We start from the raw sequence: 25904 nt of genomic DNA, 5'->3' as shown, positions 1-25904 counted from the left end.
CCATTATTCTTATCAACTGTTATGGAGGCCAATCTAAACAAAAGCTTTCTTCATCTGACAGACAGTGATGACGCTTGTACTGTAATTTGACATCTGAGGGACATCAGATTGGGAGAGATGGGAAGTGAAGTTGAGGTTTTCCATTTCTCCATTTACATGATTAATCAAATTCAGGTAACAAAAAGTACTGTTCATAAAAATTTAGTGTGTATGTGTGTAAATATTTAAAATAAATAAATTTTCAGTTGTAATGTAAATATTAATACAGTGGTACCTCGAGTTACGAACGCCCCTCCTTACGAATTTTTCGAGATACGACCAGCTCCAGCCCCAAAAATTTACCTTGACTTGCGAACTCTGCCTCGAGTTACGAACCGGATCCGCGGCCATTTTCCCTGCTGCCACGCGGTCGCGGCTTCCTGTGGGCGAGATCGCGGTAGCAAGGAGACATTCGGTGAGGCTTGTGGTGTGTTTTGTGGTGTTTGGAAGGTGTTTGGTGCTTGTCAGCATGGCTCCAAAGAAAATGCAGAGCAGGCTTGGCAAGAATAAGGCTTTGAAGAAAAAAGTGACGATCGAACTTAAGAAGGACATTATAGAAAAGCACGATCGTGGTATTCGTGTGACTGATCTGGCATTGGAGTACAAGATGGCGAAGTCGACCATCTCGACTATTTTCATGTTTTTTTGGTTTAAAAATAAAATGCATATGTTTCAGAACTGTTTAACCGTATGTATTTACATTGAACCTTATGGGGGAAATTTGCCTCGTGGTGCGACCAAATTCGGAGGGCGGATTAGCCATATTTACATTGAACCTTATGGGGAAATTTGCCTCGTGGTGCGACCAAATTCGGAGGGGGAACGGATTAAGCGTATTTACACTGAACCTTATGGGAAAATTTACCTCGAGTTGCAACCAACTCGAGTTGCAACCAGAGTCACGGAACGGATTAAGTTCGTAACTAGAGGTACCACTGTATTATAGAGCTTGACTTGAGCTGAGAAGATACATTATACCGGCTATGAATCTTCAAATTATACAGAGAAACTTGAAACCTACCATATAGGAACTGGGAACACTGAATATATCCCTCTTCCATCTCCTCACATTTATCTGCTGCAGTTTCTATGTCACTTATGGTTGAAGCAAAAATTGCTGCTCCAGATTCAACAAGTAACTTACAGAGATGAACACTGTTGCAACTGGCAGCACAATGCAAAGGAGTCCTGAAACAAAGTAGATATTGGAAACTCAAAATAAGGCAAATAACAGATGCAATCAGATATGCTAAGATGAAACCAACTAGCATCTGGTTGCTAGTTTTTCTTCTCCACTTGTTAGAAGGGTTATTAAATTTTGCTCTTACCATCCATCACTGTCTGCTGCATTCACATTGACGCCAAAATCCAACAAAAATTTAACTATGTGGTGATGGCCAGCACAAACTGCATTGTGTAGAGGGGTGATTCCTTCATCATTAGGTTTGCTGGGATCATCCACCTAGGGAAAAACAAGCATAACTACATGAACTGAAATATTTTTGTTTATTAAAACAAAGCAAAAGAATTTGACCACATTTCCAAGTTTACCTCATATATGATCCTTTGCACTAAATCAAATTCTCCCTCTAATGAGGCATCCAACAGCAGGGCCAAGGGATTGAACTTTACCCTCAGGGTATGACCAGTTCTCTCTGAGTCTGGTTTCTTCAGGTTGGTCCTTTTGGTCTAAACAACAGTGTGAGAGTTATCTTTAAACTACTTCACTGTGACAATACTACTTCATTCTATCTAAATGAAATTTATTCATAAGCTAATGAAGATGCAGTTTTCATTTCTAATCTTTTGTTAGAGGTTAGAAATGAACATAAGAACATGAATTAGAACAAATACAAGATGTATCCCAACTTGATCTTTACCTTTTCTTAAGTATATATAATACACAATCACTACCACATTCTCTCAATGCAATTGAAAATCTACTTGGGCTACTCTAGGATCTTAATAATCTTCAACCATTGGATAAAGACTCAGATTTTTTATTATATTTATCTCTCTCCTGCTTAAAAATGTGTTGAGTTATTGGCATGACCTACTTAGGTTGGGCCACAGCCTGATTGTGGATCATAAACCCTCAACTAAAAGTTCTGAAGTACAGCCTCTAATTTGTGACTCATTAAAGACAAATACAGCTCATCAGCAAGCTGCCAAACTTCCTGTCCACCTATTTGAGAATGCAGAAATAGGAATATTGTTAAGCTTTGGCAAGTCCAGATTATCTAACTGGTGAATTCTGCTTTCAGCCTGCCAAGTCATATGCTAAGAAGTCAGCACTGCAGAAGTTTGCTATAGAAAGGACATATATCTTAAAATGATATGAGCATTGACATATTATGAACACATTTATATAAAAAAGTACTACCTTAAACATATAATTCCTGTTTTGCTGTAACTTACCACAGGAAGCGGTGGTATAGGAGGAAGAACAGGTAACACCTGCACTTCATCATCTGGGGAACTGCCCATGGGTGTTGGACTAGGAGGCCGCTCAACAGAAGGAGCCACAGCAGGGTTGTTGTTGTTATCATCCTCAGTTGTCTCAGGAGTTTGATTTGAAGTTTCTACATTGATCAACTCCTCAGTTGCAGGAGAAGGTAGTTCATTATCATTAGCATCTGATGAAGGCTCATCAGGAAGAGGAGCTGTAGAAGGTACTGAAATTGGATCCTCAATATTGCCATTTGTGTTCATATTCCCATTATCAACATCTGCCAAGGTACCAATGAAGTCCTGTGAATTACTTGGCTCATAAAAAGGGGCACCTTCTATTCCTCCTGCCAAGGTATTAAAGCGCTGGTATAAGAGTTTTTGAATATTTGGTCCACTGGGGCCTTCTGGTTCTGTAATGGAACTTCGCTTCTTCAAAGGCCTAGGAGCATTGGCAAGTTTCCTGCGAAGAGCTTCTAGATCAGCATCACTTTGGTAACGAAGGGGTGAATGGACAATAGGAGTGAGCTTTGTTGGACTGAGAGGACGAGGAATGTTTTCCACATTGCTGTTATCACCAGAGGATGGAGTGTTTTCCACCTCTTGATCTTTTTCACCATAATCATTTGGCGGTTGAGGCTGTGATGTATTGGCAGGCAAAGATCCTTGAAGAAAGGGCAGTGGTGAAGGAGATGTTGAACCAGACTGTACAACAGGCTTCCCATAGACTGAGAGGAAAAGGTAAGAGAGAGACATTTAAAAGTAAAATGGAATTACATCAATTTAAAATAAAAAATTTAAAATTACTTATGCCAGTGGTTGACTTTGTAACATTTCCCAGTACACATATAGAACCCTCCAACCCCTCCAACAATCTTTTCAGAAATTGAGGTATCCTCAAGAGGAAGAAACTGTAAGGCCAAAAATGTCTGATTATCTTCCATGTTTGATTTATTTTGGCCCCCTTTGAACAGGGCACATATCTATATTTTAGATATAAATATAGAAGACATATTTTAAGCAGAAATCACAACAAATAATCACACCAAAAGGTAAGCACTTCTTAGAAATGAGAGAGAAAGAGAAATTAACAAGTTAATCATTTCTTTTCTCTCCTTGAGGCTAAACAGGTCCAGATACATTTTAATCCTACTTCAATTATCCTTCTAGATCTTCCTTTTTATACTACTTTGAAGTAAACTAACTAAAGCCTCACCAAAGCCTTTTTATCTCATACACATAGACACACACACACACTCATTTCTTTTTGATCTCAGGATCACTGCTAACAATTATTAAAATATTAAACAAATCAAGTTTGATAAGTAATTCCTAAAGAGTTGCAATTTCTAAAGCATTGTCAGAAGATCAAAGCAGCATAAAATTATTCTACCTGCTTTAACTGACTTATTTAGGGTACTGTACACAGCTTGTTGATAGTTCTTTGGTGGTGTTGCTTGCTGCAGATACATTGAATATATGGAACTTGAATTCACAGTTTGAGGCCCTTTCCTAGGAGACTGGGGCCTTGAACCTTTTTCAGCTAAGAAAGGCCTAATGGCCACTGTTAAAGGAAGATCATGCCTGCTATCTCCGCTTGGAAATAATGGTGCATTAGAAGGTTGGTATGTTGGACTTGGAGGCACAGATATTCTTTGCTGTATCTGTTGTGAAGAGCTTGGCTGGTGAATACTGCTTGTGGGTGGTAAAGGAATAGGTCTTTGCCGGTTTGCTGCTGTGGAGCTAGGTCTTGGTAGGCTGCCGTCTTTTCGTCTTTCCAACGAATTAGTAGAACCTGGTCCTGAAGGAACAGAGCTTGGATAGGTCCCATAGTTTTGAGGCAATTGCTTATTCACACCAGGAATAGTTGGTGGTATTTTGCCCACATCAAGACTCTGGAAAAAGAAAAAAAAAGTGTTTAAAAGGCTGGTTGTTATACAGAAAACTAGATACCTGAAATGTAATCTAATGACAAGATGCATAAAATCTTGCCAAGAAGCTCTACAGCACAACATTTTAACAAATGAGTTATACAGAGATACTGTACCAACTGGTGAAAGCAATAATATTTTTAATATTATAGGAAGGAAGGAAGGAAGGAAGGAAGGAAGGAAGGAAGGAAGGAAGGAAGGAAGGGAGGGAGGGAGGGAGGGAGGGAGGGAGGGAGGGAAGGAAGGAAGGAAGGAAGGAAGAAAGGAAGGAAGGAAGGAAGGAAGGAAGGAAGGAAGGAAGGAAGGAAGGAAGGAAGGAAGGAAGGAAGGAAGGAAGGAAGGAAGGAAGGAAGGAAGGAAGGAAGGAAGGAAGGAACCCACCAGCTTATCAGTGCTTCCTAATCCCGAAGATGACAAAGGCTGACTGGATATAGTTCCTTGTTTTAAAGTTGCATCCATGTTTGATTCCTTCCAGTCTGTACTGGAGATCTGTGGTGGCTTTACCACAGCAGTTTGTTTAAGTGCAGGCCAAGTTCCATCATTAGCTTGAAAGAAAGGAAAATGTTTTATTAAAAAGATGCTCGGGGAATAAATCAAATAGGTGAACAATTATTTATATTAAGGAAATCAAAGAAAGATAAACAAGCCAAAAAAGTGCATTCTTGATCTTACAAATTGTAGAAACAGTTCTGAATTCCCTTGGTCTTTCTGGAAAGCAGATCAGTCACACCAAATGGCAAAGAAAAATAAAGTCTTCTTCAAGTCAAGCTTGATTTTTTGGAAACAATGTGAAAGTGCTTTGTCACTGATGACTTCTAGGATATTTCTTCAATTTCTTAGTCTAGCCTATACCCTAAGAATTTCTGATGGTGACCTCTATTCTAGTAATAACCAGGGCTTAACCTTTTGAGGTTGACCATCAGTTGCCACTTAGCTGGGCACCATAGGGAAAACTATTTTTCAGATTGAAGAGGCTTTAGAAGTACTTTGTGATATGGGTATTTTACTCCTGTTTTAATTATTTTTTAAAAATCCCCAAACACTATTCTAACCAAGGAGGCATTCTAGGGATTAGGAAAATATTAGTTTAAAAAGTTCCTAAAATTACATCATTTGTTTCGTTTGAACTCAGCAAAGAAGTTTGAAGGTTCAGACAGAGGATTTTAAAAAGGAAAATACAAGAAAAATGGGATGAACAACATGTGCATTCATGCTTCTTTGGAAACAGAGGTTATCTACAGTATTTTGAATTTATTTTAAATAAAATTTGATGACTTTTCTAAATGGAAAGTGGTACCACAGTTAATGTTAACAAACTATTCATTTTGTTCTAGATATGTAAAGAGAGCATTAAGATTTGCTAATCACTGAAATGTCTGAATGTACTGTCTTTTCCTTCTTCCTCCCAAACACTTCTATACACATTTATCTAAAATACATAGGTGGATATGACAAAACTTCAAAACATTCCAGAACGTGCATCTGTATATGAGAATTCAGATGCCCATATTAAAATTGGGATTTCTTAGCTTGTCAGTGTTCTACAAATTCACAATGCAGGATTTTAGAAAGGATAGGTGCCGAATGGATATTGCGAACAGCAGATTGAAGAGAGGCAGATGACAGAATATGATTTGTTATAATGTCTAAATCAGAAATCTTCCAAGGACCTGGAGGTTTTTTCACATAACCCATAGTTTGCATATACAGGAAATAACTAGATCCAGTCACAAAGAAAAAGAAGGGAAAGAACAGGATATGGAGAAAAATTATAAAATAAATGACAAGTGACATGTAGCCCGAAAAAAAAAAAAAAACCCAACTCCCCAAGAAAATACAGGAAATAAGAAATAAGAAAATAAAAATGTGATATTTGGCATATTCTGAATGAGCCTGTTTTATATACCTGGTATAGAATTTATTTAGAAATTGTTTTCAATTTAATTTCCTAGAGGAAAAAAGGTTAGCTTTCAAAAAGAAGCACATATGTAATTATCATATACATGACTAAACAGCACTCTTACTGTTTTCACATTTTCAGAAATAATATTCATGTTATAACTTTTTAATTCTATGCTTCTTGCAATAAACTTTTAATAGCAGAGTTGCATAATACTGTATAACTAGAAAAATCTACTGAGATATGAAACAGAAATATGAGATGGAATTATTTATCTCAAGATTATTAAAACGAAAGAAAGTCACAGGGGCCATTTTGTTTTATTTCAATATTTCATCCTGAGATAGAGGGCCATCTTAAAGAAAAATTCCTTTATCACCCCCCTCTGCATAAAACAGGTAGAATCAATAAGAGCTACTTACCAGATTTAGACCTTCCATGAGTTGTGCTAGTAGTAATTGTGAGGGACTGTGGTTTTACTGGATCAACTGGTACAGCATAGTTGTTGGAGCTAGGAACCTGAATGTATGGCCCAACTGCTGCAACTCTGCCTGAAGCATTCAATGATGACTGTGGTGAGGAAGTTCCATTTATCCGATTTAACTAAAAAACAACAAACCGAAGTTGTGTTAACACGCTTTTTAAAAAAGAAATAAAAGCTAGAATTGCTTCATTACAGCTCAAAACTAATTAGTGCCATCTACCCCACTTCCTTCATCTCAAGCCTACTGGACATTTGTGCTTTAACACTTATTAATGCCTCCAAACCCCTTCATGGATCACTGCCTTGTCATGGTGAAGAGGCTTGTGTAACCCAGTGAAGCCATGAGCTATGCTGTGCAGGGCCACCCAAGATGGACAGGTCATGACAGAGAGTTCTGACAAAATGTGATCCACTGGAGAAGGAAATGGCAGCCCATTCCAGTATCCTTGCCAAAAAAAACCCATGGACAATGTCAAAAGGCTAAAAGATATGACGCCGGAAAATGAGCCCCTCAGGTCAGAAGGTGTTCAATATGCTACTGGGAAAGAGCGGACGGCAATTCCAAGTAGCTCCAGAAAGAGTGAAGCAGCTGGGCCAAAGCTGAAAGAACATTCAGCTGTGGATGTATCTGGAAGCGAAAAGAAGGTCCGATGCCGTAAAGAACAACATTGTATAGGAACCTGGAACGTAAGATCTATGAACCAAGGCAAGCTGGGTGTGGTCAAACATGAGATGACAAGATTGAACATCGACATCTTGGGAATCAGCGAATTAAAATGGATAGGAATGGGTGAATTTAATTCAGGTGACCATTATATCTACTACTGTGGGCAAGAAACCCTTAGATGAATTGGAGTAGCACTCATAGTCAATAAGAGTGGGAAAGGCAGTAATGGGGTACAACCTCAAAAATGACAGAATGATCTCAGTGCAAATCCAAGGCCAACCATTCAACATCACGGTAATCCAAGTCTATGCCCCAACCGCTAATGCCGAAGAAGCTGAAGTTGACCGGTTCTATGAAGACCTACAACACCTTCTAGAACTAGCACCAAAAAAAGATGTCCTTTTCATCATAGGGGATTGGAATGCTAAAGTAGGAAGTCAAGGAATAATCGGAATAACAGGCAAGTTTGGCCTTGGAGTACAAAATGAAGCAGGGCAAAGGCTAATAGAGTTCTGTCAAGAAAACAAGCTGGTCATAGCAAACACTCTTTTCCAACAACACAAGAGACGACTCTACACATGGACATTACCAGATGGTCAATACCGAAACCAGATTGATTATATACTTTGCAGCCAAAGATGGAGAAGCTCTATACAGACAGCAAAAACAAGACCAGGAGCTGACTGTAGCTCAGATCATGAGCTTCTTACTGCAAAATTTAGGCTTAAATTGAAGAACATAGGGAAAACCACTAGACCACTCAGGTATGACTTAGATCATATTCCTTGTGAGTACACAGTGAAGGTGATGAATAGATTTAGGGGATTAGATTTGGTAGACAGAGTGCCTAAAGAACTATGGACGGAGGTTCGTAACATTGTACAGGAGGCAGCAACTAAAACTATCCCAAAGAAAAAGAAATATAAGAAAGCAAAGTGGCTGTCTGATGAGGCTTTACAAATAGCTGTGGAAAGAAGGAACATGAAAAGCAAGGGTGAAAGGGAAAGATATAACCAACTGAATGCAGATTTCCAGAGAATAGCAAGGAGAGATAAGAAGGCCTTCTAACAGTGACCATGGGATTGGAAAAGGTCAGTTTACGTTCCAATTCCAAAGAAGAGCAATGCCAAAGAATGCTCAAACTATCGCACAGTTGCGTTCATTTCATATGCTAGCAAGGTTATGCTCAAAATCCTACAAGCTAGGCTTCAGCAGTACATGAACTGAGAACTACCGGATGTACAAGCTGGGTTTCGAAGAGGCAGAGGAACTAGAGATCAAATTGCCAACATTCACTGGATCATGGAGAAAGCACGAGAGTTCCAGAAAAACATCTACTTCTGCTTCATTGACTATGCAAAAGCCTTTGATTGTGTGGATCACAACAAACTGTGGCAAATTCTTAGAGATGGGGGTACCAGACCACCTTACCTGTCTCCTGAGAAATCTGTATGCGGACCAAGAAGCAACAGTTAGAACCGGTCATGGAATAACTGATTGGTTCAAAATAGGGAAAGGAGAACAACAAGTCTGTATACTCTCCCCCTGCTTATTTAACTTATATGTAGAATACATCATGAGAAATGCCAAGCTGGAAGAATCACAAGCCGGAATTAAGATTGCAGGGAGAAATATCAACAACCTCAGATATGCAGATGATACCACCCTAATGGCAGAAAGTGAAGAAGAACTAAAGAGCCTCTTGATGAGGGTGAAATAGGAGAGTGCAAAAGCTGGCTTGAAACTCAACATTAAAAAAACTAAGATCATGGCATCTGGACCCATCAATTCCTGGCAAATAGAAGGGGTAGAAATGGAAGCAGTAACAAACTTCATTTATTTGGGCTCCAAGATCACCGCAGACGGAGACTGCAGCCATGAAATTAAAAGACGCTTGCTCCTTGGGAGGAAAGCTATGGCAAACCTAGATAGCATATTAAAAAGCAGAGACATCACCTTGCTGACAAAGATCTGCATAATTAAAGCTATGGTTTTTCCAGTAGTAATGTATGGCTGTGAGAGCTGGAGCATAAAGAAAGCTGAGTGCTGAAGAACTGATGCCTTTGAACTGTGGTGGTGGAGAAGACTCTTAAGAGTTCCCTGGACTGCTAGGAGGTCAAACCAGTCAATCTTAAAGGAAATCAACCCTGATTGCTCATTGGAAGGATTGATAATGAAGCTCAAGCTCAGATACTTTGGTCACCTAATGCAAAGAGAGGACTCTTTGGAAAAGACCCTGATGCTGGGAAAGATTGAAGGCAAAAGGAGAAGGGGACGGCAGAGGATGAGATGGTTAGATAGCATCACTGAAGTAATGAGCATGAAACTGAGCAAACTCAGAGAGGCAGTGAAGGACAGGAAGGCCTGGCGTCAAAGTGTTCATGGGGTCACGAAGAGTCAGACACGACTTAACGACTGAATAACGATGCCTTCAATGCCAGAGACCTTAAATGACTAAAGATCTACTTCAATCTAGAAAGAATGATCAGACATTATCTCAGATGTAATCCATTTTCTTCCTGATGCAGATCTGGAGAAACTGTAGCCTCTCATAGGTTACAAAAGTACAACTGCCAGAATCCCTTATGATTGGCCACACTAATTGAAGGTTCTGCAAGTTGTGGTTCAGCAAGATATAAATGGGCAGAGGTTTCCCAGTCATATTCTACTGGTTTGAAGCAAGAAAGATATGACTAGAAATATTAATACATAACCCATAGGAAAACCAGATTATTATTCTACTCTTAATCCCACAACTTCAGTTGGGATGGAGGGGAAGAAGATTATTTCTATTTTACTGTCTTAACTATAATAGCATTCCTGTGCAAGAATTAGTATTTTTCAGCTTGCAGAGTGCTCTCTGTAAAATTTGTCATGTGTTTTATACTTTACATTATTGCAACTATCACAATCTTTTATGCAATACTGAAAATAAACACCAGATTTCATCAATATATGTAACACATTTTTAATGGTGTTTGTGTTGTGTGTGTGTGTGTGTGTGTAGGAGGTGTGTATGAATAGATATATGGAAATTCTGAAACGTTATTAATTTCTCTGTAAATTAAGAGTGAATATTTCCAGATATCAGAATGCTGCAGCTGTAGAAAAATGGAAATTTGTTGGGCTTTATAGATGCCACTGAAATGTGGCCCTTTTAATAGCTTATCTTACAGGAATGTTTTCTTTTTGACGTGCCTCAACTTTTTTCTTGTACAGGCGCTCGCGTAGCTCATTGATTCGTTTGTCCATCATGGCCACTTCCATGTTACGTTTGTTCAAAAGTTCTTTCTGCTGTTGAAGTTTGGTATTCTGTTCCTGATTAAGCCTGTTGCGAATCTATTTTAAAAAAAAGAGCAATTATCATTCAAAGTTGACCCAATTTTACTCATATATGAAAAGAATTAAGATCCAAAAGACAAGATGTAAAAGTGACTTAACATCTATGTTCTGAAATTTGTTTCATTTTTTTAAAAACTGAAATGGCAGAAGTTCATGCTGTATCTCAGACATTTTTGAAGCTCAGTGGTTTGGTAAGGGACTGTTGTTTGAGAAATCCAAGCCTAAACCTTCTCTTTCAGGAGCTGAGAGAAAGGTAAGGGGATTTCATCCACTTAATGTGCATCTATGCAGGGAGGGACAGACAGATAGAATCCCATCAAAATCTCAGTTCTAGCACATCGCAAACCATGCTCTGCAGAGCTAGAAACCCATATGTTTGATGTACAAAGACCAAAATTAACCTATATATGATCATGTGTGTTTTTAAGGTAAAGGATGACAAAGTCACAATACTACCTAAGTTGTGAGAGCTAATACCAAGAAGCTGACTCAAGATCTCCTAGTGTCCTACTGCTCAGCTCATTTCAGAGATGAAGAGAAAAGTGCTAGTGTGTAATTTTCCTCCTTTTTCTCTGCTTACTTTTGATCTGAATATACTGAGGAGCAGAAAGGCATGTTGTAAGAGGAATTAAACAATTTTAGATCATAGTCTCCTTTTCCCCTAATTTGAAGAATTATGATTAATTCAGCAAGACAATTTGTAGTAAGCATACACTGCACATTATCATATAGATTGAACCTGTAGATTGAATCATTGTGTCTCACTTATGATTTGGTGTGCAAAAGATTTTGAATCAAAACCCACACTTGGCCTTTCAGTGATAGGCCGGGGAACACACTCTGAAAAATAAGCGGGACTAAAACAAAAGCAAAAATTGGTTTAATTTACATATAATTTTAAATTTTAATAAATTAAATACAGTTACTATAATGATATTTATTTATTCCTCTGGGAATAAATTCCATTCCTCTAGAAGCTCAAAGTAGTCACATGATATGTTTTCCTTAATTTATATTTATAACAGCAAATCAGCAAAAAAAACTGGGTGGAAAGTTTATTTATTTATTTAGAAATTTTAAATAGCCACCCATCTTATATGTATAACTCTGAATAGCAAACAGTACATGCAAAAACAATATGAAAAATCCATAACCAATTAAAATGATCCAATGCAAAAAAGTAACAACAATAATCAAGGTGCTACATAACAATTCCATAAAAAACACACGTTGGGTTCTCCCAACATCCAGGCCCTAACACTCGGGGAAAAAGCCAAGTTTTAACAGCCTTTTGGATGGCTTGTTCCACAGGGCAGACACTGTGACATAGAAGGCATACCTTCTCATTCCCATAAGATGACACTGTTTGATAGAGGGGATCTGGAATATAACCATCCTGTCATATCTGGTAGAATGGGAGAAACTGTCAGAGATACAGGTAGTCCTCGGGTTATGACCACTTGTTCAGCAACTGTTCAAAGTTACAACAGCACTGAACGAGGGGGACTGAAGACTGGTCCTTGAAGTTGCGGCCATCGCAACGTCCCTGCGGTCATGCGATCACGATTCGGTACTTGGTAACCAGCTTGCAACTACGATGGTTGCAATGTCCCGTGGTCACGTGATTGCCATTTCTGACCTTCCCTGCTGGGTTCCCACAAGCAAAGTCAATGGGGAAGCTGGCAGAAGGTTGCAAGTCACTGCCACAAGTTGCTCCTGCTTTTTCACCCACCCATGCTCCGTAGCACCCATCTGCAGCAGCCACCCACCTGCACTCCGTAGTGCTGACCCACAGCACCTGCCTGCCTGCCTGTAGCTCTCGCCCACTGGCCTCCATGCCTGGGAGTCCTGCCTCTTCCCATGACACAGTCACGTGAGGTCCTCGCTTAAGGACCCATGCAAACCCAATGGCAACTGGGACTGTCATCGCGCTTTAAGACCGCATCGTTTAGTGATGGAAATTCCAGCCCCAATTGCCATCATAACCTGAGTACTACCTGTAGAAGTTATCCAATGAATGTCCATGGCTGAATTAGTGCAACATAGCTGGTGGGTCCTGTTCAGCTTTGATATATTCTCTATTTTTGTTTCATTTTCTTTTAGAAAAATGCCTGAGACTTTAAAATGACCAAATGCACTAAAGGAACTAGAGAAAAGGCTACATGTCTGCCAATAAATAAGTAAATATCTTAATTACCTGTAGCTCTTGATATAATTTTTTTAATTCTATAGCTGCAGGCCCAGTCATTTGTCCATTATAAGACTGGAACCCATTCAATTTCCCTTTTCTCAGATCTTCTAATTGTTGAGTAAGCTGGTCCACTTTTAACACTGCAGCTTGTAATTCTTGTTGCTTCTCCTGGAACATGGCGCTGATATGTTCAATTTCAGTAGCTACCATTAAAAAGAAAAATGAAAGAAATGCACATATCAAAGAGTATACATGCAACACTATAGTATTATTTCCTTGCAACCTTTGCATTATATCTCTTTGAGCAAAATAAGGAGGATGAGAAATGTAGAAGCTGTGACCTGACAGAAGTTCACTGGGGTATTCTCATGCCATAAGCTTCCTGATCCCTAAATAAATAAACATTCTAATTTATTTCTGTTCCTTACAGTCATCACATAATAAGCAATGAGGAACCAATGTGGGAAGCCGAGAATACTGACATGGAAACTTATGCACTAAATTGTATAGTCCGGCTCCATGTGCAAAGCATAGGATGCTCACTATGTTGCAACCAGATCATGACAGGTCAGGTAGCCTATAAATTCCATAAACAATCAAGCCTGCATTTGTACTTAAAGGACTCAAGAAAATCAGCACATATACATTTATAAATATGTTTGAAAGAAAGAGAGAAATAGTGCCAAGAGGTTCTCTAAAAACAGTAAAGAATATTAATACTGAATAACTCTTCTGGTTTGACTATAATGATTAATCATGTAGTTTCCTTTTTTGAATAAGCATGGTATGTAAATCCATCTATAATGTGTTAGAATGATATTTATTTTAACTTATTTAATTTATTTAAGACATTTGTATAAATGCCCATCTTAAATCCAAACTATGGTTGGCTTACACCCCAACAATAAAAGCAATATATATATATTTTTATATATATATATATATATAAATAAATAAATAAAATAAAAACAATAAAATCAAAACTAGGAAAAACAGAAAAACCTGGTGCTCCAACCACACATCCCTGATGCAACATTCTCCTCCCACTATGACCTCACCCTATCCCAGCACCTGGGGGAAGAGCCAGATTTTGAGTGCTCTCTGGAAGGTAAAAAGGATGGGGGCCTGTTGGATCTCCAGGGGGAAGGTGGTGAACTATATGCAAATTTATTATTTAATAAGCCACAGTTAAAAAAAATTCCTGGCTTACTGAAATATATAAATGCCTTGCATTCCTCAGATAATTCATACCAAGTTTAACAGTTTTATCTACACATGGACTTTTATATCTCACTCTTAAGTGTGTGCTCACAACATGCTCAAGAATAATGTGAATCTGGTTATATTCTGATACTGCAGCTATTCTCTCTGTCATGAAAAATGGAGGGGGTGGGAAATAAAACTTCAACAGCAGAAATGGCTTCCAACGAACTCCATGTTCAGAATGACTCTACAATATTCTTTTTTTTAGATTAGTGACCAGAACGACTGAAATACAACAGTAGTTTGACAGGCATTTCGCTGCATGTCCATCTCTGAATCAAGTACTGGATCAAAAAGGTCAACTAATAATTACTACAGAAATGGGAAGAAATCACTCATACACAAATTGCCATTCATAATTTTGCTGTAGTCCACCTGTCCCCTCATGGCACGGATTTTTTTCAGCTTAGTCTCTTGGGTCTCTACTCGTTCTTTAAGTTTTTGAAGCTTTTCACTCTCAGACACAGATTGTTGCTGACGGCGTTCTTGTTGCTTGAGATAACGCAAACGTTGTTCCTATCAAAACAAGTACAACATGTAATCATGCTGTCTTATTTTTAGAAAAATATTACCAGTCAGTTTCTTAGTATTAAAAGCATACTGAGACAGCCAGTCTTTAAATTAAATAACAGCTTTCTTGCCTGCTGATCTTTTTCCTTTTGAGTCTAGAAACAAATATTATTAATTCCCTCTCAAACTTGTACCAAGATCAAAACTCATGTATACTTTAAGAATTCAACTGAAATATTTATTCCAACACAGTTGCAAAGTTTCCTGTAATGTGTACTTCCTGCTTCTCGAACATGCTTCCTTCCACTGCAAAATTGGTCCCAACACTCTATTACACAATTTCCCAAAGGAAACAGTGACTATCATAGGATTACAAACATGCAAAGATAAGGAGATCCAAAGCAAGATAAATATCACTTCTTTAGAATGATAGCCTACAAACTGAACAAATGCAGGAAATGCTTTCTTTTTTACTCATAGCATTTTTTTTGTTATTATACAAAATAAAAACTAAAATTCACTTCTGTCCTTTAATTCAGCACATATTCCACTAACGTATGCTAAAACTGCTGCAGTAGTAAAATACATGTCAATTATGTTACAATTGTTTTTTTGGAATCTTCATACATAAAATACAGCCTTATTCAGGCAAACAGTCTATCTCTACACCATGAACAATTTTACATACCAATCATGTCCACTTATTTACCCCTTTTCTGAACCAAATATGTCATAACCTTTGCTCACAGGGGAATCGTTCCAGTCCCTTGATAATTTAGGTTGCCCTTTCTGCACCTTTTACAATTCTACAATATCTGTTTTTTTAGATTAGTGACAGAACTGTACATACTATTCACGTCCAGTTGTATTGTAAGTAGGTTTAAAAACAGTATATTACTGATAATTATATTATTTTATCCCTTTTCTTAATTATTCTGATATCAATTGGTGCTATAAACAAGCATGGAAAATTTAGCTACTCATTTATAATTCCAGATTATTTATGGAATACTCCAATTTTAAAAAATTGGAGCATGGAATCTCTTATCTCTCTATTCTTATAATCTCTATTCATGTATCTCTCCATTCCAAAACGTGCACAGAAGTCTTTCAAAAGCCTTTGGAAAATCAGAGTATGCAACAGAATATCTCTATTCACATCACTCTTGACATTCACAGAGCACTATTACAGAAGACTTAAAAGCATCAACACTAAATTTTTGGTTCTGCTCAAATAAGCACAAACCTTGGGCCTGCCAAAAGTAAAAAATTCTGCACACCACAGGAAAAGCCATATGTGTTATACTCAGAGAGCAAATAAATAGTCTGGGCAGTCTAATCCTACAACTTCCAAAAAACTATTGATAAAAGAAAAAAAACCCCCGCTACCTATAGAATATCTGTTGTGCTTCAATTGCTGCCTTATAAAACATCCAGGACATTTCTGCCGCATTGGTGCAGTATCACCAACTATGTTATTTGCTGTTACCTTCACTATGAATACTGTCCACAGTTATTCTCAAGAACAGAGAATCTTATAACATAAGATTATAATATAGATAATTATTATAAGATCTTATAATATAAGATCTTATAACATAAGATCAGTTGCATATGTACACTTACGGAAAAGGACAGTACTGAATCACAGCAGTTCTTGATTACATCATTTTCTGTATTACTGAGATTTAAGGTATTTTCTAGAGAGTGCATTTTCAAAATCTTCCAGAACAAGTTTACCTTGGCAACCAACATTTGTTGTTGATTTTCAATTTGCTGTTGTTGCCTGGCAGCCATATCCTGAAGTTCTGAGAGTGTGAGCTCAACACGTGGATTTCCAACCTATAGAGAAAAAAGATCAATTACAAAAGAAAGAGCACTGAATGGAGACATCATGAATCAATTTCAATGGGAAAAAAACCCAACAGATTAAAAGGAAGCAATAATTTATTAGTGGATTTCAAGACAAAACAAAATTCCAAAATGACACATATACATTGCATATGAAATACGTTTGAAAATTTAGCTTCTTGAAACCAAATATATCTTTTACATGCCTAATACATCAAGGCTTTTAAATTTTTTTTAAATGTTTAGAATATTTTATAACAAGAAAAAAAATACAAAAGGTAGACAAACAGTGAAATATAAAAAAACACAAAAACAATTAATAAACTACCAAAAAACCCCCACAAACAAACCCCAAAATAAAAAACCAACAGTAAGTATCTAAATATATTGCATATATATTATATATTAGATGCTACATAGAAATCACTGGTTTACAGAAAATACCTTATAATACTGTATTATTATCAAACAGAAAAAGAACAAAAATGATAATATTACTCTATTGTTGTAAAATATTAAATCTGTACCAAACAAAAACATACTGCTTCATTTTCTGATTAGTGGAAAAAATGCCCTTTCAAAGATAAATAAATTACACATTTACAAAGCAAAGGTTTCTGTTTTGACAATTTCACATATAATATATTCTCTCTTTTCTTTAAATAGAAGACTCGTTTTTTCCTTTCTACTAATAACTTTGAATTTCTACCATTTCTGATCCATGAATTTCAAGCTAGCCTGGTCTGCCTACCAAACAAAATTATCTGACAATTAGTATGGTGTCATGATTAATGAATGCACATGTGTTTCTTCATTAACTTATTTTATTTCATTTTTCACAATTGAAAAGTATTTTCAGTACTGTTTTTCCATCAAATAATTGTGCACAATAAGACAATAGAGCTTCCAATTACTAAAACAAAGCCAACTGAAGAATGCATCATAATCCTAATGACTTAAAAGTAACATTAAATATTATGGCATGGAAATATCAATTTATCCATCAGTCTGAACTACATTAAATCAAGAAATAAAAGAAGGATGAGAGGAAAAAAAAAACCACTAGCCAGTAAAAAGGAAGTTTATTTCTGTCCCGATCTATTGAGCTATGTCCTGAACTCCTTCAATGAGGTGTATGTTTTTACACAAACACCTTATGTCTTATGAAATACAGTTAAACCTGTGACTAGGTTAAAGTGCCAACTGCAACTATCTCTCATACAAAAATCAGTAAGAGAGTGAAAGAAAATTTCATTTAGCATTTTCCCCAAAATATTAAAGTTACCTGAATATATTCCATAATACTAAATAGCTAAAAATAACTGAAGTATCTCCAAAGGGGAGGATTTCACCCTCTGTCCATAACAGCAAATTATGGCAATTATCTGCTAGACACAAATATACTTTCTATACATTTATTATAGACAAAGCTTTACCACCAGTGATTATTCTGCAGTGGCATATGGACAAAACAGAGACAATCACAACAAAAGTTTAAACCTGTAGTATTACTCTTGGCTGCTTTCTTTTCCTCCACATGACAAAACGATGGTTGAGGAAGAACAAGGAAGATGCTCAGCTTCAGAACTGCAAATTTGGAAGATCAGAACCAATATGTTGGGCCCATCAAAGTAGGGCAGCCAAGCCTTTGAAAATTAAATAACTTAGTAATAGATCCATTCTCAAGTAATATAGTTTTCTTGAAAAGTCTAGTTATTAAGGTTCAAGCTTTTAATCTAATTCAGTTACAGTTCAGATAAAATGGCTGAAAAATATCTGCAGTTCTCCTAATCCAAATGAAGTCCTTTATTAGAAGACAGAGCTCAAAGAAAACAGTAGTAAACATTTCTAATCTTGTTGAGGTCTAAGAGCTCAAATAACTAAATATTGTACTCATCATACTAGTTATATAGTTGCTCTCTGAATGACATCATTCATTTTTCAAAACAAACCTGAGCCTATCAAATGTAAGACACAAAAACCTCCTCCTGGCATTCACCGACCGAAAAAATGTATTTCCAACATTCATAAAAGGCTTTCTACAAAAATAGCTACTCCCACAGATTCCAAAAATTCATTCTGAGCTTCACTTTCTAACAAACTATAGGCTTCTATTAACAGAAATCTTGCTCTTAAAATGGAACAACTTTAAACGTAATTCTGACTGCACTAACCTATGGATGAAGAACTTCATAAAAACATAATATTTATATTTTATCTCCTTACATCTGAGGAATCTTTTAGAGCAAAGTAAATATCATCTGCTGGAAACATAGACAGTGAAGCCTCACTTTATTTTTTAGTTCTATCATATCCCAGTGACAAAGAACTGGAAAGAAAGTTATATATCACAATTAAAATAATTCTGTCATTCAACTGAATTCCCTGCATGTTTTATTATCTTCATTTATTTAAAGAATCTCTATCAGTTCAACCGCCAAAGATAAGTTGCTAGGCACACCAGTATTGGAAGCAAGTCTTCATAAACTATGAAGCAGAAATGTGAAAAATATATAGTTCCCTAGCATGTGCACACGCTTATCAACTTGTAACCTTCATACTTTTTGTCACTGCAGATGCTAAGGTATATGAAGAAACACTTGTGCCACATGAATTGCAGACTGGAATCTTGCAGACTGTGTTTTCACATCTGCTTAAAATCTGTTGTAGGGATGTGTAAAATATTGCATGTATGGAACAGGTGATTCTGTCTAGTCCATATTGAAACCAAAATGTGCATGATTTTGATGTTTCAGTCCATGCTCAGATTGCAACACACTTGTTTTTTGTTTATCCAGAGGATGAAACAGAGCTATTGTGATCCAGGCAGAAGTGGCTTGTTGGAAGAATGGGAAAAAAGATAGATGAATGGGGGGGGGGGAGAGAAGAGAGTGAGAAAAATGAGGGTAGACTGGCCACTGGGATACACTTAATTTGGGGCACTGATCATCACATCATCACCAGCAACAACAATGGCTAAGAGGAGGAAAAGAAGGTGCTGGGAAGATAAGGTAGCAGGGGGTCAGTAGGACATGCCATACTGGAATTCCTGAAGGAGAAGAGGAGAGAGAAGGGATGAAGCCCACTAGCTTGCCCTATTCACCCATCTGGACTTTGCTTTGTCCAAAACCTGGAAAAACCAAAGTGGTCCAGGTTTCAGTTCTGACACACAATCTTTCAACAGAACCTCTGAGGCGTGGTTTCTTCTGGCTTTGAACAAAACATTTGCCCCATTTTGTGTACATTCCTATGATGTTGGTATTATTACTGTATATCCCATGGCAGTATGTATTGATTCATAAAAGAGTAAGGCCGTGTCTGCCAACAAAATAAAACTTCTTGATAAAGTTCAGATATAACTATTAAATCCATACTATCTACCTACAGATCAGAGGAATCTGTAGGCAGAATTGGGGAGGGGGATGCAAATGATAAAAGCAGCATCACACCAGAGTCTTTTCCTCTTTTGTATAGGCATTGTGACTGCATTCATCATTTTGACAAAACCAAATGTCTGTGCTATAAATAATTATGGGGACATATAATTGGTCTGTATTCAAACGCATATTATTACACAAGTTACATGTTACAGAGTCCTGGATGTATATATTATGATATATAAAGTAGTAAAGGCAAAATCAGTCATCTTCTCTTCTTGTATATCAATTCAGGAACAAGAAAAACAAAGAGCAAACCTAAACAACCTTTACAACAGGTATTTTTTAAATATTTACTTAGCAAATATAAGGCAAGGAAAATAAAAATGCTGGAATAATTTCCAAATTAACGAGGCCTCTAAAAACATAAGAGCTACTGAAATAGTCACTGATGCCCAAGTCTGGGAACTAGAAAACCAAATTAGTAGGTTAAATTCACATGTTTTGTTAACACATGTAGTTACAAACATTTGGTTGTGTGTAATATATAAACCTTGCTATTGTTATTTAATATTATATGATAAGCAAATTACTATGGATTGTTTAACAAACCATGGTTTTAAAAATCCATACCTTGTCATTTTATTTATTTCTAACATTTCTATACTGCTCAACTCCAAATGGCTTTGAGTGATGTGCAACAAAAACCAAGATTAAAAATTAAAACTTTGGAAACCAAACCTGTAAGATGGCCCACAGCATGCTTCTATTAAGGATGATAGCTACTGTCTGTATTAGCTCTCTGTTCACATACATCATAGAACTATATATTTTGCTTAAGCCTCACTCAAGAACCTTGATGCAGAATTTGTTTTGTTCTCTGAAAAAAAACTGGTTACTAGATATTTTTTCACAACCATCCCTTGTTGATAAATGTAAATTCTTGAGCATTATAGGCTATTAAGCTGTGAATAAGTACAATTTCCAATGGCTCACCATTTATTTATTTGCTTCGTTTGTTAGTATGCCATGACAATTAATAATGACCCCCCCCAGGGGAGATGGGCGACATATAAATTTAATAATAAATAAAAATGAAATAAATAAATAAATAAATAAATTGACTCTGACAGTTAGCAAAGACTCCAATCTATAATTAATTGTCTAATCCTTGCCCCATTGTTTCTGCATACTAGTCAAATCCAGGTGACTTTATCCATTAGGAGAAACCCTTAGAGGCACATGATTTGTAAAACAGGTAAATGTAGTCTTAATTCTGCCTGCCCCCCCCAAAATTATGTCCCATCTGGCGCACTGCAACAAATTAACAGTCATTAGGTGAATATATTTCTACTAAGTTACTTCAGCCTAACAACTATTTTATCCCATGGTTCATTCTCAGATGTGGCGTAACTTAATTCCTGCTGCTCATGGAATCTTGATTTTTCCAAATCTTGAAATTATCCAGCGACTGCACAGCCAGCCTCCAGAGATCCAGAAGCTCACTGTCACTTCAGCAACCACTACAATCCTCCTCTACTATCTCCATTTGGGGGAGAGAGGGTGCCTTTCAGTCAGTCTTGACTCCTGGCAAGTGCCTGAACAAGTCCCTGCAGTTTTCTTGGCAAGGTTTTTTGGAAGTGGTTTGCCATTGCCTGCTTCCTAGGGCTGAGAGAGAATGGTCACCCAGTTGGCTTCAAGCCTAAGGCGGGAGCAGAACTCAGTTTCCTAGTTTCTAGCCTGGTATTATAACCACTACACCAAACTGGCTCTCTTACTACAGTATCTGCATACACAGGGGCTTTCTTATATTTTTCTGAAGTATCTGCAGCAGATAGCATGTGAAAAGCTCTGCTTGTGGAATAAAACTTTCTAGCTCTTCTTTCTTGTTACATAAAAACACTCAAGGCCGGCCAAATCATACCACAAATTAAACCATAAGATTCCTCTTCATGGTCTTCACTAGAAATTCAATTTCTGTACTTCCAAAACTGTCCCATCATTTTATATAGCCTTTGTATGAAACTAATCCTTGTTTAAATCTTATGAACAAATATTTAGTTGAAACAGACGGTCATTGCCAGATCAATTGTTTCATCCACACTTCTGCCTTGCATTTTTTAAAATTAATCCACAAAGTCACAGAATTCATTTGGGAAGGAAAATGTAACATTTTACAGTAGCACTAATTCTGTTTAGTTTTATGGAAAATAATAGATTGACTAAATCTAGATAAAGGACAGTATTTGGATATAAAAATCAAAGCAGTGAACACAGAGCTCACTATTTAATGATCTAGTATTATATTTACCAGAGTTCTGTGTACTTCAAAAATGATTTAGAAGAGGTGCTTTGCACCTCATGTGAGCATAGCATTTCTCTGCTATTTTTTAGGCCTCCATGAAAGCCTGAAAAGATGCTGTTACTTTAAGAAATTAAGTCATTAAAGTAAAACTCATTAACGTTTTAAAGCACTCACAATTTTTTTAAAGTAGGCATAGCCCTCATATTTACATCTACACTAGACACTTAATCTAACAGTGTAATTTAAAATGAAATTAATAAATTATGCCATTAATATTACAGTTTTTTAAAAAATTATCCAAGTTCTGCTTATACCATTGTTTATTATAAAAACTATATACCATTCCACTAAAACACTGCTTTAAATTGTGAGCAATAGCAAAGATGTAATTAAAAGACAAATCAATTAAACATTAAAAAAAATTACACTAGCTATAGATTAAATACAATTTCAGCAGCAATTAGCTTACATACCCAAACCTCATTTGAATAAAAAATTACTGTCAGCAGCAGAATACATTATTTTCTTTTTTCAGGAAGCTCCAGATTCTGGGAGTAACCTTCTAAGTGTTCCTCAGATAACAGGAGGGCAGAAAGAAAAGTGTCTTCCAAAAGGTTCATATAAAAAAGGTAGTATTTCAAATAATCTGGTGTTAGTTCATGTAGATTATTATTTATCAAAACCAGTACTGAACTGTACCCATAAACAGAAAGGCAGACAATGAAATAGTTGTAACAAGGAAGTCATATGCTTTTTATAACTGGCCCTAATCAGTTGTCTGGCTGCGACATTCCAGACCTGTTGAAATTTCCTTATCTTAAGGAAGCCTCATATAGAGTATGATAGAATAGATTCAAATCTTTAACTGTGCAAATATGCTGCTGGCTATACTGAAATCTGGATATAAAGATTCAAGGATTTAAATCTAGGAATAAACCCAAGCTGCAGTTCAAAGGAAGTAGTTCAGAATTGTCCAGCCAAGATAAAAATAAATTGTCTTTTCCTATGTTAAGCATTGTCTTATGTGCATTTGGTTGTATGTCCTCATTCAGTCTACTACTGTCAGCCCTTCAAGGTGGGGTAGAATAGGAAACAGAGATCACAAGAACTATTAGCACTCTATGTCATAGGTTAGAATATTGAAAACCTGACACAAGTTTCTCTTTGCCCCCTTTTATACCCAGGAGAATCAAGATGGGGTAATCTTGAGTTTTTTTCTCATCCCTTCTTCTTTCTCAGGGTTGACTGGTGTTTCTTATGTTCTTTCTTCCAGATGATCTCTACACCCCCTATACACCACCTTCCCTATCAGATTCAGTTTCCCCTCCTGCATGTGAAAGAGATACTGGCAAGGTCCTATGGGAACCAACTATAGAGTCACTCTCGCCACATTTGCTTGGCACTTTTCCAAGTTCACTAGACAAGTCTTGCCACACAGAGTCAGACAGAGTTAGAAAATCCTCCATTTCTTCCTGCTGCATTGCAACCTATACTGGAGAGTCTATTGTGGTGGTGAGTACAGAGTCTTCTTCATTCTATGGGTTCACTCTCTACCAGCAGGGGTGGTAGACTGCAGGGGCACGGCTTGTGCACAGTTGTTCTGTGGACAATGAAGCATCCCAGTGATCTGATGCTTTCTTCCTGATCTCCCTCTATTCAGCAAGGGCTGAACAGAGAATAGTGATACTTTCAAGACTGATGTCAGCCCTACTAGATAGGACAGGACAAGAAACAGACATCACAAGAACTACAGGAACTCTACTGTATAGGGTATAATAATAGAATTTGAAAGCCCAACAGTTTTACTCTGCCCCCTTTTATACCAAAGAGAATCAAATCAGGGTAACCTTGAGTATTTTTTTCCCGTTCCTCTTTCTCAAGGCTGAGCTGACCATTCTCATATTCCCCTCTTCAAAGTTATCTCCGTATTCCTCTAAACTACCAAAGTCTGTGAATAAATTAAAATTTAAAGAGTTTTCTTACCTATATATTTATTGGTCTGGGACTGTAAATAAATAATTTTATTTTATTAAAAATGCTTGGGAGCTGTTAACATACTAACAGATGTTGGCCTAGAAACCAGGAGACTGTGAGTTCTAGTCCTGCCTTAGGCATAAAAAACTGGCTGGGTGACTTTGGACCAGTCACTCTCTCTAAGCCCAACTCACCTCACAGGGTTGTTGTCATGAGGAAAATAGGAGGAGGAAGGAGTATTGGTATGTTTGCCACCTTGAGTCGTATATGAAAGAAAAGGTGGGATAAAAATCTTAAAAAAAAAAAACAAAACAGCCTGAACTCAAGACAGCTTCTCACCATGGCTTCATGTTAAATAACAGGGAAACAAGATGGAATTCTAGGATCAATAATAAATGTTTTACACCCATTCGAGGAAAAAAATAAATAAAGCCACTGTAATACAATGCTGCTGAGTCCCATCCCAGACAGGTGATCCAAAAATGTACCAAAGCTGGTAGTTGTTGAAAGCCACTAAGAAATCCAGAAGAACTAACAGGTAAACACTTTCCTAATGGTCCCCATGATCCTCTTGGTGAAAACTGATATGGATCCACAAATCCTTCTCATCCAGAAACAATTGGAAGCAGAATAATTACACAAATTCAGCCATGTTTAAGAATAATCATCCTTTTAGCATCACCACCTACATGCTGATACAGATTACTTTTCTAGATCAGGGTTAACAGTAAAGAGAATAAACGGAGGTCTTCAGATAATGGCTATTGGATATTACTGTATATTGGTTAGAATATTTTCTTCAAGTGAAGTTTTTGGAAGAAAAACCTGTACCTGTCTACTAAGAAAAGGCAACATGGTATCCTCCAGAAGGTTGAATTTCAACTCCTAAGAGCAATCAATCATGGCCAATGGTAAAGGACACTGAAAGGAACCACATTGCCTACACTTAAAATTAATAGACTGCACTTCCTAATGACCTGTTTTAAAGAACAAAGAACATTAATTGGTTTTGTGACAAATACGTCAAAACATGCAATGCATTTTGCTCTTTAATAACATAATCAGTTCCAAAGCTGTAATAAATTTAATCTAATTTTAAAGCAACTAGAAAAAAGATAATTTATGGCACATAGGTTCATTGTACAAATGAAATGTACAAAATATACTACAAACTGAAGACTGCTTAATAAATGTATGATTTGTATCCTCCTTTTAACCAAACTGGAAAGAACTGCAAACCAAAATATGAATCTTGTGTTTACTGTAATTCATTACTCAAAAGCAATTATGAATAATAGAAATGCCTCATTAAGCATTATAAATAAATAATATTCCTTTGAACAGTAACTTGTGAAACTGGATTTTTCTGGATGTTTAAAGAGGAAACAAAACCATCCTATTTTGATATACTCTAACCTGCTATGATTAAGGCTCATTAAAAGATTCTGAAATACCATAGGCTTTACTTTATTTTTGTTTTTCCGACACTGTGGTTAATGCAATGTTTATGAAGGTGACATAACCTCAGAAAACAGACATTCAAAACAGCACATGATTAAATTTAATGCTATAGGCATCATAAAGCATTTACATGCCTCACACATTTTCATCACAACATTTTT

General features: G+C 36.8%; 1 protein-coding gene across 6 annotated transcripts in view; it reads right to left on the bottom strand.

Annotated features, from left to right (window-relative positions):
- The window catches only part of PPP1R13B (protein phosphatase 1 regulatory subunit 13B), a 76185-nt gene that overhangs the window by 7754 nt on the left and 42527 nt on the right, over positions 1-25904 (bottom strand). For 2 of the 6 annotated variants that reach the window (XM_007423464.3, XM_007423463.3), the window contains exons 5-15: positions 16516-16617; positions 14607-14781; positions 13009-13205; positions 10644-10808; positions 6741-6921; positions 4800-4963; positions 3881-4382; positions 2458-3215; positions 1591-1728; positions 1368-1501; positions 1061-1227 (exon numbers count right to left, since the gene is read on the bottom strand). In XM_007423464.3, the coding sequence (XP_007423526.1) occupies positions 1061-1227; positions 1368-1501; positions 1591-1728; positions 2458-3215; positions 3881-4382; positions 4800-4963; positions 6741-6921; positions 10644-10808; positions 13009-13205; positions 14607-14781; positions 16516-16617 (2683 nt within the window). Of the gene's footprint in view, positions 1-1060; positions 1228-1367; positions 1502-1590; positions 1729-2457; positions 3216-3880; positions 4383-4799; positions 4964-6740; positions 6922-10643; positions 10809-13008; positions 13206-14606; positions 14782-16515; positions 16618-18126; positions 18456-22781; positions 22917-25904 lie in introns of those variants that run through there. The other 4 variants (XM_088149783.1, XM_088149781.1, XM_088149782.1 and 1 more) reach the window with 4 other exon arrangements.

This window comes from Python bivittatus, unplaced genomic scaffold (genome assembly GCF_059951505.1).
Source record: "Python bivittatus isolate LINGU-HERP-01145 unplaced genomic scaffold, Pbiv_v1 ctg000580_np1212, whole genome shotgun sequence".
Taxonomy (NCBI): domain Eukaryota; kingdom Metazoa; phylum Chordata; class Lepidosauria; order Squamata; family Pythonidae; genus Python; species Python bivittatus.
Note: the sequence above shows the minus strand (reverse complement) of the source record. Positions and strands in the feature narration are given on the sequence as shown.